The sequence below is a fragment of the Amborella trichopoda genome, chromosome 6, assembly GCF_054954075.1.
Source record: "Amborella trichopoda isolate Santa Cruz 75 chromosome 6, AtrichopodaSantaCruz75HAP2 v2.0, whole genome shotgun sequence".
Classification (NCBI taxonomy): Eukaryota; Viridiplantae; Streptophyta; class Magnoliopsida; order Amborellales; family Amborellaceae; genus Amborella; species Amborella trichopoda.
The window spans coordinates 42,700,834-42,713,585 of NC_142341.1; the positions used below are offsets into that span (position 1 = coordinate 42,700,834).

The 12,752-nt window shown below is 36.4% G+C and overlaps 2 protein-coding genes across 5 annotated transcripts in view; one reads left to right on the top strand and one right to left on the bottom strand.

Moving 5' to 3' along the window:
• Positions 1–1,930: 1,930 nt before the first annotated feature.
• On the top strand, positions 1,931–5,573 carry LOC18438680 (putative pentatricopeptide repeat-containing protein At3g15930). Its single transcript, XM_020670132.2, has one exon. It carries the CDS (start codon positions 2,327–2,329, stop codon positions 3,962–3,964), a length of 1,638 nt encoding a protein of 545 aa, XP_020525791.1. The 5' UTR covers positions 1,931–2,326; the 3' UTR covers positions 3,965–5,573.
• A 3,170-nt stretch (positions 5,574–8,743) lies between these two features.
• The window catches only part of LOC18438681 (Pentatricopeptide repeat (PPR) superfamily protein), a 33,324-nt gene continuing 29,315 nt past the window's right edge, over positions 8,744–12,752 (bottom strand). For 3 of the 4 annotated variants that reach the window (XR_016058612.1, XM_006848874.4, XM_088870963.1), the window contains 4 exons: positions 10,594–10,659; positions 10,431–10,508; positions 9,269–9,370; positions 8,744–9,123 (listed from right to left, as the gene is read on the bottom strand). Coding sequence is in view for 3 of the 4 variants with exons in the window: in XM_006848874.4 (XP_006848937.1) it covers positions 9,031–9,123; positions 9,269–9,370; positions 10,431–10,508; positions 10,594–10,659 (339 nt within the window). In the remaining variant the exon portion in view is untranslated. Of the gene's footprint in view, positions 9,124–9,268; positions 9,371–10,430; positions 10,509–10,592; positions 10,660–12,752 lie in introns of those variants that run through there. The other variant, XM_088870962.1, reaches the window with a different exon arrangement.

A 12,752-nucleotide genomic window follows, 5' to 3' on the forward strand; every position in this document is an offset into this window, starting at 1 on the left:
TGCTATTGATTGAATTCGTTTAATAATTCATTGATTCGATCTAAAAACGAATCATTGATATTAGCAGGTGTATGACTATTCCCAAATCCCTAAGTGTTAGTGTTTTGTTGTGTTCCCAATTTAAAATCCTCGAAGATTGTCCATTCTTCATGCTCACCGGCGCTGTCGTGCTCATCCCTACACTGTTGCTGTTGGGACTCGATATGTGAATAATATGGTTGGGATAGGGTGGCTTCAAAATCATCATCTCTCTCATTTTCTCTTTGAATAATATGGATTAAAAAAAAAGTTAACAAATTTTCAAAAAAAATCAATCATGGATTAAAAAAAAAAATCACAAATTTTCAAAAAATTCTATCATGGATTAAAAAAAAAAAATCACAAATTTTCAAAAAATTCTATCATGGATTACAAAAAAAAATTCGATCATGAATTAAAAAAAAAAATCACAAATTTTCAAAAAATTCAATCATGGATTACAAAAAATTCAATCATGGATTACATAATCATGGATTACAAAAAATTCGATCATGGATTACATAATCATGGATTACATGAAATTCGATCATGGATTACAAAAAAAACAAACAAAAAAAAACAAAAAATTCGATCGTGGATTACGAAAAAAGAAAAAAACAATATTCGATCATGGATTACAAAAAATTCAATCATGGATTACAAAAAACTCTATGATGGGTTACAAAAAAAAAAAAAAAACAAAAAATTCAATCATGGATTACAAAAGAAAAAACAAACATTTCGATCAAGGATTACAAAAAAAAAACAAACATTTCGATCATGGATTTCAAAACATTCGATCATGGATTACAAAAAATTCTATCATGGGTTATAAAAAAAAAAAAAAAAAACAAAAAATTCGATCATGGATTACAAAAAATTCGATCATGGATTACAAAAAATTCGATCATGGGTTACAAAAAAAAAAAAAACAATTTGATCATGGATTACAAAAAAATCAATCAAGTATTACAAAAAAAATAAAAATAAAAATAAAAAAATAAAAAAAATCCGTACGGACTCGCCGATTCACTGTACGGGGACTCGCTGATTCCGTACAGTGAATCGGTGAGTCACTGTGCAGAATCGTCCGGGTTCTCTCTAGAACCGGACGACTCCCTTTTTTTTCTCCGATTCGATCCGTCCATGGCGATTCTCGAGTCAAACCGGGCGAGTCCGGTTCGACTCGGCGTTTTTTTAAACACTGCTCTATATGAATCCATATCTTTTCAAAAATTGTCTTTGTAGATTTTTAAAGTGTTCGACAGTTTTGAACACTAAAATATCTTAAAAAATTGTCTTTCTTGTAGACTTTTAAAGTGCGCAACATTTTTTAATATTGAAATATTTTTGAATTGTAATGAAAAATTTTTTATGTAGGAGCATTTTTTGTCTTTTAGAAAGGTAGAATAGAAATTTTTATAAGAAATTACTGGTATTTAATTAATAGTTAAAAACAATTAATGCATCTTATGGATGATGTCACATATCATATCGGTAATGTTATTGTCCATTATTATTAATAAATGTTTTTGTTTTTATTTGGAATTTTTTGTTTACTCTTGACTAATTACTTAAAATATCACTGTATAAAAAGTTACTATCATATAAGATAAAGATATTTAAATGTTTAAAAATGTTGAGTATTTTAAAAGTCTACACCACCACAAGTGGTGTAGCCTAACAAAACCCAAAAAAAATATGTTATCTCCCTCTCTTGCATTTAGTATAGATATGTAGATATTATAATCAAGGGTACATAAATATAATATTCAAATTTTTAATATATCATACCATCTCTCTGGCTAAATAGAAAGCAGAGAAGATTTTCTCTCTCGTATATATATCTTTAATTAGGATATGAAAATACAAAATATAATACGTTTAGATAAGGATTGATTTGGTTGTAGATTAATTTTGTTGATGTGCTAAGCATTTCTCTCTCAAATTGTGGCTTTTTTTTCCTCTAAAATTAGGCTCTTTCTCTATTAAAAGTGGGAATTCTATCTCTCTCGGAATTGTCTCAAATCGTGAATATTCTCTATTAAAAGTGCGAATTCTATCTCTCTCTCTCTCGGAATTGGTATGGTAACGTATCTCATAAATTAAGGCCTTTTTCTTATTTTCGCAGCAGCACATGTTTTAACTTTGCGTAATAATGCAAAAGAGCAAGGAGGGGGATACTCGTAAAATTTGAGAGAGAGAGAGAGAGTTGAGTAGCACGAAGCGTTCCTGTTCAAATGAGAGAGAGGATTGAGTCGAGGATGAAGCAGTGCTGTTCAAATGCAAGAACAAATCTTGAGCAGTCATGGTTACTCCACACGCACTTAACGCCTTCTCCTCCCTGCTCAAGAGATGCACCTCCCTCTCTCATCTCAACCAAATCCACGCTGCCATCTTCAGAACCCAACTCCACAGCAACAACTCCCTTGCAGCCAAGCTCCTCTCTCTCTCCTCTTCTCTCTCTACCATCCAATACGCCCACCTCGTCTTCCACTGCGTCCCTCACCCAAATCTCTCTCTATGGAACGAGCTCATCAAAACCCATGTCAAGAATTCCCTCCACACCCAAGCTCTCTCTTTCTACGCCGCAATGACCGCCACCACCCCCCTCAAACCCAACAATTTCACCTTCCCTTTCCTTCTAAACTCATGTGCTGCCCTTCTCTCCCTACCCCGTGGTTCAGAAATCCACGGTCGAATTGTCAAAACCGGTTTCTCTCTCTACCTTCCTGTCAAGAACGCTCTCATAGACATGTATGCCAAATGCGGTAATCTTTTGTTTGCGCGCCTAGCCTTTGACGAAATGCCTCAAAGAGACATTGTCTCTTTTAATGCACTCCTTTCTGCCTATGCTAGAAACCCGGAATACGAAATTTCTGAAGCCTGCCTTCTTTTCGACAAAATGGCCGAAAGGAACGTAATCTCTTGGAACTCGATACTCATGGGTTTTGTGAGGCGTGAAGACCTTGAGAAAGCACGAAAAGTATTTGCTGAAATGCCTGAGAGAAATGTGGTTTCTTGGACTACAATGCTAGTGGGGTGCACAAAGGCTGGACAATTGGCTCTTGCTCGCTCGATTTTTGAAGAGATGCCTGAGAGAAACTTGGTTTCTTGGACCGCAATGATAACCGGGTATGCTCAAAATGGAGAGCCGAGCAAAGCTTTGGCAATCTTTCGTAGAATGGTGGCCTCAAGAATTAGGCCTGATGAGGTCACTATGACCGGGGTGATTTCATCGTGCGCTCAGTTGGGCGGCTCTGAGCTCGCAATTTGGGTTAGCTCATATGTTGAGGATAATGCGATTCCCTTGAATTCCCATGTTCTCACTGCTCTCCTTGATATGCATGCAAAGTGCGGAAATGTCGACAAGGCTTGTGAGCTCTTCGATCGAATGGATCAAAGAGATGTATACTCCTATAGCGCCTTGATTGCAGGCCTTGCATCACATGGCTATGGTAAAGAGGCTCTTACAGTATTCCAAAGGATGGAGAGAGAAGGCGTTGAGCCCGATGATGTAACATTTGTAGGGGTTTTAAATGCTTGTAGTCATGCAGGTCTGATAGATGAGGGGCTCCAACTATGGGATCGAATGATTGAAATATACAAAATTGCTCCTTGTGCCGACCATTACGCTTGTGTGGTGGATATATTGGGGAGGGCAGGTCGGCTGGAAGAGGCGCACAGCATGGCTAAGGTGATGCCAAATGGGCCTCATGCTGGTGCGCTGGGGGCGCTACTTGCGTCGTGTAAGACTTATAGTAACAGCCAGATTGCCGAGGTGGTTGCCCAGGAGTTATTTGAGTTGGAGCCGGACAACACTGGGAATTACATATTGCTTTCGAGCATCTATGCTTCGAGTGGTCGATGGTGTGATGCTGAGAGAGTGCGCCTCGCTATGAAAGAAAGAAGGATGATGAAGACACCTGGTTGTAGTTGGATTTAGCCGAGGGAATGCCATGGTTTATGAGTTTTGGGTGAGGGGTGCTTTTATTCACTATTAATTCTTTTCCTCCTTGATACAGATATGATTTTGGAGCAGCACATAAAAACTGAAAGTATGATCGTGAAAATGGCTTTCGAAGAAAGAGGCCAAGCTGGTCTATGAGCTGTGCAACAAGAGCGGGTCAAGAGAGAAAAAATGGGTTTCAAAGAGAGAGACAGAGTTAGAGAAAGGTGGTTTCACTGAGCTTTTAATTTGTCAAAAACACTGGTCCTCTCTCTTTACAAATCTCTCTCTCTCTCTCTCAAATGTGTTTCGTTTTGATGGTTTCCACCCCTCTAATCCTGCCTCTCATGGCTTAATGAAACCCTAATTCATTACCATTCGCAAGTGAAGAACCCAACAATTTGCAGAAATGCATGGCACCTGTTGCTGTAACCTCTCTTTTCAGTGAAGAATTTCTTCCTTCTTCAAATTAGTAGATTCTCTGTTAAATCCCTCCACATCAAACCCAGTTTGGTCTCCAACCATGAGGACAGATTCTGTCTCTTGCCTTGTGTTTATGGATTCAATGTAATTTGGGCTTTTGTGTGTTTGTCTCTCAATTCTCAAGAGAATTTGTGCAATACCTTATAGTATAAATGGCTGAGCTTAAAAAGAGCCATTGAAGAAGTGAACAAGGTGGTCGTTGTGAAGTGAGCATTCCAGACAAAGTTCCCCCTACTTTCTAGTATATTCGTTACTGGTACTTTTATGGTGAGAATATGGCTTTTGATAGAGCACAATAACATAACAGGATTTATATAGCCGTCCTCAAAGAGTTAGAATAAAATTCGAATGATGATGACGATTGTACTTTCATCATGGACGGCAAAGGATATCCAGATTTCTATTTGATTCGTACATGATGAAGTTGATGAAAGGAAAACTTGGCCTTGTGGGGTCAGACTAGAGAGAGAGAGAGAGTAGACATCATTTTAAGAGCTATACTAAGAAAGTTGATTGGACCCATTGTGAAAGGATAGGATGGGTATTGAAGAAAATATTCGCTTTGGTGAATTTGAGGGAAATGGAGTCTTGTGCGAATGGTTTATTCAAGCCTCTGCAATGTTTCTTCTAGACTTTCAAGACTGTCATTTCTGAATTGGTGCCCTACCAGAGAGAGAGTAGGGTGGAGAATCACTGGCCTTGGATTTGCCTTGCCTCCTCTTTACATCAACAATTTTAAGTTCAAGTTAATGGAATTTGGGGATTGTGCTTTCTTGTGGTTTTCAGAGGTCTGGTAAGTGATAAAAGAGTGTGGGGTTTAGAGGAGAAAGCTGAGAGTTTCTTTGGGTTTGAGAGAGGTGGTTGGGTTGGAGAGGAAGCAGTCTGAGAGAGAGAGAGGGGGAAATGAGGGTTGGCGATGGACTGGGTAACTGGGCTCCACCGGTCGGCTCGGGTCCAGCCAGGGTTCCTAGTAGGGTCGGGATTATTGGGATGCGGTTGCAAGGGCCTTCATGGTTGCTCCTTTGGATTTAGCATTTCAAATTTGTATTTAGCATTACAAATTTAGGAGACTGTATTCTATTGTTCACTCCAGCTAAACAACCTCAAATTGCAATTTGTTCAATGCTATATGTGAAAATTCAATAGAAAGCCATCTATATTAAGAGAAAGAAATAAAATTTTTAAGGTTTGCGCCTAGAAATAAGGTGAACCTCACAAATCTCTAAAAAAAATTTAGATTATTTCGACATCGAGGTCTGGATATGGAGAAAATAAAGATACACGTCTCAAAAATATTAAGTCTTGCAACACATTATCTGGATAGTCTATTTTCAAGATTTTCACGTGTTTATAGATCTGTTTGATTTAAACTGTTCTTGGAGTTTAAAATTTTATAAAGTAGAGATGAAAATAGATTCTTGTGCCATACTAAGAATTTTCAAAATTAAAATTGCATCTTATGACAAAGTTTGGAGGTGTGTCTTGCTTTGATTGTTTAAGGTTGCAACTTTATTCAACCCACGTCTTGAAAAAAAAACAAGAAGTAATATTCATTTTCATTTGTGGCTGTCATTAGGAAAATTTGAAATTAATTGCCTACTTAATTTGAATATTTTTGGGTATATACCCCTTACACCTAGGCAATGTTAAATTCAAGGAGAATTTATGTATGGGATCGAAAACATGCGGAAGAACGCATATATATGCTCGGTAAGAAAACTGGAATCTACTCCCTCGGTAAGAAAACTGGAATTTTTTTCAATCTAAAATTTTAGGAACCACCTAAATATTGCAACCGCATTAATTTGTTATTTTTTAAAAAGAAAAAGAAGCAATGAGCTTTTTGATGTTGCTAATATTAAATTGCTCCATACTTGGAAATCCTTCTAGATATTGATGTTAGCAACATCTCAGCATTTAATAAAAAATGAAGATTTTCAATCCAAAAATATAAAAAAATAAAAAGCAAATAATTATAACGTAGTGATTATTAAACTTCATGGTATGTGGAGAGTGTGTTGGAGGTAGCATTAAAACATCTGTCATGCATAAGATAATATTCTTCCAAACTATACTCCTAGCCATTAAATGTAAAGTAGTTGGCTTGGGTATATCATGAAATTAAAAAAAAAAAAAAATTAGGATTTGAATTTAGTTAAAGACACTCATAACCACTCATTTGAAATCTGAAGGATAAGAATGATTGTGATTTTTTTGTACCAAAAATAAAATTATTTTTTAATATTAAAATAAAAAAAATATGCAGTTGCTCACACATACGTAGAAGTATGGAGAGGTATACGAAGTTGTCAAGACATCTATTGAAGTCGTATGGAAGTTGACGAGGAATTGGAATTCATACCCATTTTTGGCAACACAAATTGATAGGCAATAGACCTTTAGATTTTCTTTCTTTCCAAAGAAAGGTTGTAATCAAACTTGCTAAAGTTAATGATTTGGTAGAAGGAGAAGGTTATAACATGTTTTGGTTAATCACTTGCAGAAATAACAAGATGCTGGACTCTGTCATAAATCAATTTCAAGAGTTATTGGGCTTGTTATAGAGATTGTATTATAGGCCTCATGATCAGGATGAAACAATATGAGAACCATTTCAAAAGGTATACTCTTGATCAGATTTTTATATTATATTTTACACCATGACAGGTTATGATCGGCCTAACCAATCTTGGCAAAGATTTGGAAATTATCGGTATCTCACAAGCTTTCATTTGGGTACTTACTTCAACAAGCTATTAACCATTGATAATTTGAGAAAAAGAGGAAAAAATTTGTTATCAATATTTGTTTACATAGTAAAAAAGATGAGGAGACTAGTAATCACTTGTATTTGCATTCACTTCCAATAAAAAAAATCTGGGATTGGGTTATAAATGATGTACAATTGCAATGCCCACTTCCTAATCATCCCATGAGATTTGATTTGTATCCTTCCTGTTGCTCTTGAAGATAGGAGCCACCCTGTCAAAAATTTATAAAGCTGCTGTATTATGAGAAGTTTGGAGAGAAAGAAATAGAAGAACGAGCTCTGTAACTTACAAGGAGTTATAGAGAGTGTAAAGAAGACTATGGTAGATTGTGCCTCGACAAATAAGCATGGGGTTTTGGCAAGAATAGACTTGATTAATAATATTCAAGATATTCAAAATGAATGGGTGTGTACATAGGAAGGAAGTAATCTGTACTCGACCTCGATTATGAGCAAATTCAATAAAGGAAAAAGTTTATGTAAGGTTGACACCTTAAAATGCACAATTAAGGTGGACCTCTAAAATCCTTTCAAAAAGGCTCTTTTTTATGCTGGAAAAACACCTAATCGGTCATTTTGGCATTAAGATGTATAGATATAGAGAAAAAAAAAATATTCAAGTACTAAAAATAATAAATCTTGCAACACATTATCTGGACTGTCCATTTTCAATATTTCATGTGTTTATAAAACTTGATTTGAACCATTTTTTTAAATTTAAAATTTTATTATTAGCGATAAAAAATGATTCTCACATCATCCTAGGAATTTTCAACCCGAAAATTGCATCTCATGACAAAGATTGGGGGTGCACCTCAATTTGATTATTTAAGGTTGCAACTTTATGTAAACCGTGCATTTTAATTAAATTTTCATGGTAGCTCAATTGGCAATCCAGGAGACCTAGGTATCGGGGGTATAACAAGAGACCATAATGGAACACTTCAAAAAAAAAAAAAATTGGAAGAATTATTATGACCTTCTCCGGGCCTATAGAGACTGCAACAGCTAATGGGCCGGAAGTAATGGATATACTACCAAGGTCTGAAATTCTTAGATGTCATCATAGAGTTAGCGTGGAATAGGATTCATAGAATGTTATTAAATGGTGTTGGGGGAAGCATTTAGGTCCATATGGAAGTCGGCTGACACGGTGTATGAAATTAGAGATATCAGACGGCAGCTCTTTTAAGCCAATATGTTTGGTATTTGGACCGAGTTGAATGGTTGGTGATATATATCTGCTACATTTAACAGGTAATGCTTGCCCTAAAGAAAGCTTCACTTTTCTGAATAAGACCCTTGTTCTTGTTGGAACTTGATATGCTCTTGGAATTTGTTATAAAATACCTATGTACATCAGAGAAGGTTTTGCAGTCAAGTTTGATTGAGGCATATTCTTTGAATTCACATGCTCTAATGGATCGATCACAATCTTATCAAAATCTAAAACCATTAATCACAATCCTAACCATCAAAACCAAATCCATCTCGACAGACTAACAAAGAAAATATCACAGGCATTGAAGACCAACAAAAGCTACTAGAAATTGCCCGATGTGACGAGACCAAACCAAAATCTCAGAGTTTCTAAGGTCATACAATGCCTTATTTTCTTGGCAGTAACTGTACAGAATTTTACTTAGTTAATAAACATAGCAAAATACCAAATAAAAGAGGGGAAAACTAGCTCCCATTTGAAACCCGTAGGAAGAAAATCTGAATAAAAGGGAGAAAAATGTACCCTCTAAATCAGTGTTGAAGTAAATGGCTAAAAGGTTTAGAAGTAAGGGGTTTCAGTGAGGTGTTTCTACAAAGGCCTGGCTCCAAATCTCATGCGCTGGTTGTCATGTGTTCGAGCCACCAGTAAGAGCCTAGGGTCATCGGCAGGTATTTCTCGGTCCTGTACGACATATTAAATAAGAGTAAGGTATACCTTCAGAGAAAAAATGGGGGGCTTAAATTCTGAGTTTGTTAAGGGTACTCTAGTGAACAGCATATTTATTAAAACGGAAGCAGTAGTAGTTAAAATATGACCACCATCATACCTTTAAGCCCTTGTAGTAGGCATCAACAGCAGGAAAAGATGGGGTGATCTTGCGACTCTGAAGCAGGTCCCATATGTAATTGGCAGTTGTATAACCTCCAGTCTGCTCACGGACACAAGACATAAAGTCAAAATCATGAACAAAGTCTATCACAGTGTTAGTACCCATAATCATATTAGAGAGGGAAAGTAGTCAATATGTATGTAATATGAGTATGGTTTGTATAAGGTCTCAACCTTAAAAAATCAAAGTAAGGCGCACCGGTAGATATTGCCAAAAGATGCAGCTCTGGTGCCAGAATGCTTATGTTAGCCTAAAAATCTCGCTCTTATTTATGAAATTTGGTGTAATCGAGCAAATCTATAAATACTTAAAAAATTTTGAAACTGGATTGTCTAGATAATGTGTTACAAGATGTACAATTTTAGGACTTGAAAATCTGTTTCTTTTCCTTTCTCTCCATTTCTATACATCTCGACCTCGAAATGATCAATTGTACGGCTTTTGTTGTGAGAGAAACCTTTTCAAGTGAACTTCGAGCAAACCATAAAAGTAAAAGGTTATCAAAAGAATATCCAGTCAAATTATCAAGAAAATAAGCACCCCATAATCGATACAATACTTCTGATGTCAATTGCTTGCTAACTCTATTGACTTCAAAGTAATTATAATCTGCTACATAATGGAATTCTAGAGTTTTCCTGACCCAAAGAGTCATCTTCTCCTTCAGTTTACATTTTGTATTGCAGTGGGAATTATCGGTCTCCAATTTATCGGCATTTTTTTCAACAATAGAGATGACAACAGAGATGCAATGCTCCTGGTGAAATTTCACTGGATAGCAATTGGTGATGGCTTCGTCTAGTAGCTTCCCTATTGAACACCTTTATATCCCTTCCCCCTTGTGCTTGATTGTGTACTTCTTTTTGGGATTTTAGGACCCCCTGGAGGTTTGTATAGGGCCCCCTACTATTTTGGGGGGGCTTATTTTCTGGACTACGATCGCTACTTATAATTCTCTTTTCTTAATACCATACAGTTAACAGATTAAAAAAAAAATACTTCTAATGTCAAATGAGAAACGAGAAATAGAAAAGTATCACAACATGTTTTGACTCAGAACCAACTTAGCACTCCAAAATAAGAGAATAACGACACTTGCCTTTTCTCCTGCAGCTGCTAGGAGGAGATCATTGCCCATTCTCAGATTCAAGAAAAATCCTCTTGCTGTCATTTTCTCCTGAAAGGCATACAATAGAACAAAATTAAAACATGCATAGTCATTGTGATGACATCCGAAAGGGGAGATTAGAAAATTCTACTACCAATGTTTCTTGAGCTATTTGCATTCCCCGGGGAGTATATCCAACCATGGCACCTTCTATTAGTGTCTGCAGCCAAACAGGTCATAGAAAAAGCCAAAGAGGATTTTAGAGTTTTGATAGGATTTGTGGCAAAAAACATCCAAAGAGATGCAGATGCATTTATTATCAAAAGCAAAAGCACATGTTAAAGTGCAATGAGTAAAATGAATATATACGAGGGGTCATAAATAGGAAAAAAAAAAATCAAAATCTAATTAAAAATTCTTTACTTTTGGACAAGTAAGCATTATTATTATGGTAGGGCTGTATGTCGCTGTGTGTGTGTGTGTGTGTGTGTGTGTGTGTGTGTGTGTGTGTGTGTGTGTGTGTGTGTGTGTGTGTGTGTGTGTAAATCCATGCATTACATTACATATTTCTATCCAAGCTGACACGCATTGTTATCTATATGCCCTTTTCTTGAACTGTTGTAATTACAACTCATTATGGAGTATTTCGTTGAACAAGTGCCAATAAGGGTATTCCGTCATTGCATGTGCAATTTATCAATTTCAGAAAAGCATATAAGCCCCAGGCCTGAAGCTCCTGACAACCGTTCTCCTTATATTATGTTTTCCATATTACAGCAGAGAAGGTTGTATTAAATTTAAACCCATAAAATATTTCATTGTAAGTCGTATGCTGTATCATTTTAGCTCAGCTTGGTATTAGGCTACAATCGTCAGCAAATATGACTGTCATGAGAACTGGAGTTGCAGTTGCAAGGTATCACAAAAATAAGATTCTAGCTGATTCAATCGAAACTTCTATATATCTCCATTTGTATATGTGACACCTCTGGTAGGCTTTGAAACCCTACCATCTCAATATATGAGCAATCTAGGCCCATTGATAATGCTTTTAGGTTTTCAACCTTCTTCACAAGTGTGGCCATGGTAGAACCCAAGTCCTCAGTTGCAGGGATCGCATACTTGGGGTGATGGTTCAACACGTTCAGCTCATGGGCCATAATGCCACATTTCAGAAATGAATTAGAAGTCCCAACTACATTATGTGTTTCTCAAGGACAGAAGTGAATTGCTCAAAAGACAAAGGTATAAGAGCACGTATACAATGCTCCCTCAGAAGAATAGTTTGCTTCTACACCCTCGGTCAGATGATCTACTCAGGAGGATTTTTCAATCTGAAATCTAGGCAACCACCTAAGAATCACCAGATGATTATTCTCCAAAAAAACAAAACAAGAGTTTCCAACATTTAGATCTCACCTTCCAAAAATTGGACGTTTCTATTCAAATCTTGAGACATTATTTTTTCAAGTACTTAAGAGGTTGCAATTAGGAAATTTGTTTTTTTATTGAGGTCAATCTATGTGTTAAACAGTTAAAGAGATAATATACTCAAAATTTGGGGTAAAAACTAATCCTAGGTGGGGCTTTAACCGAGGGAATAAATGGACAGTATGCTCCTGAGGGAGTAGGATATCTTTTAGCAAGATATAATACAGAAATTCATTAGTTAAACTTGACCTCGCACAGTTACCTTTCACGTCAAGTTTTGGTGACTCATATTAGGCTGCATAGAAAATAGTATCCAATTCATAATAGCCATGTCATCAGCCTCCCAGTCTATATATTCAGCATCCTTCAGATCAGGTTTTTCCTCACGGCCATTAATATATCACAATTTTTTCTTTCCACCCAAAAATAGTCTAACCGACCTAGCCCCTTCTAAATAGTTGGTTCCATCAAGCCTAACTGTAGTAATTTGGGGTCCAGGTGACTTCATATCTGACGCTTGTGGAGACATTCTCTACTATATTTAAGATCCGGTTACTCACTCAAATCTTAATCAACAATTGAGATCAAATTACACCCATTCATCTCTTCAAATAAAAGGTGTTACAGATCTGGTTACACCCTTAGATCTGATCACACTCCTTTTTTTACAGAAAAAGGTCAAAAAACAACACTAACAGTACTTCTTTGATTGCGGAATACAAACCTTAATCCATCCAACAACTAGGTTTTCGAATAAATACTTGATCAGCATCCAAAATCATTAAAAAAAAAAAAAACTCACCTCCATTGGCATAGATACTGAAAGTTGAGGTTTTAGGGCATGCTGACATCATCTAACCCAAAGGACGATGTCAGCCCAAA

Bases quoted from the DNA above. Each gene is read 5' to 3' on its own strand.
- LOC18438680 (XM_020670132.2), top strand. From the start codon at position 2,327: ATGGTTACTCCACACGCACTTAACGCCTTCTCCTCCCTGCTCAAGAGA.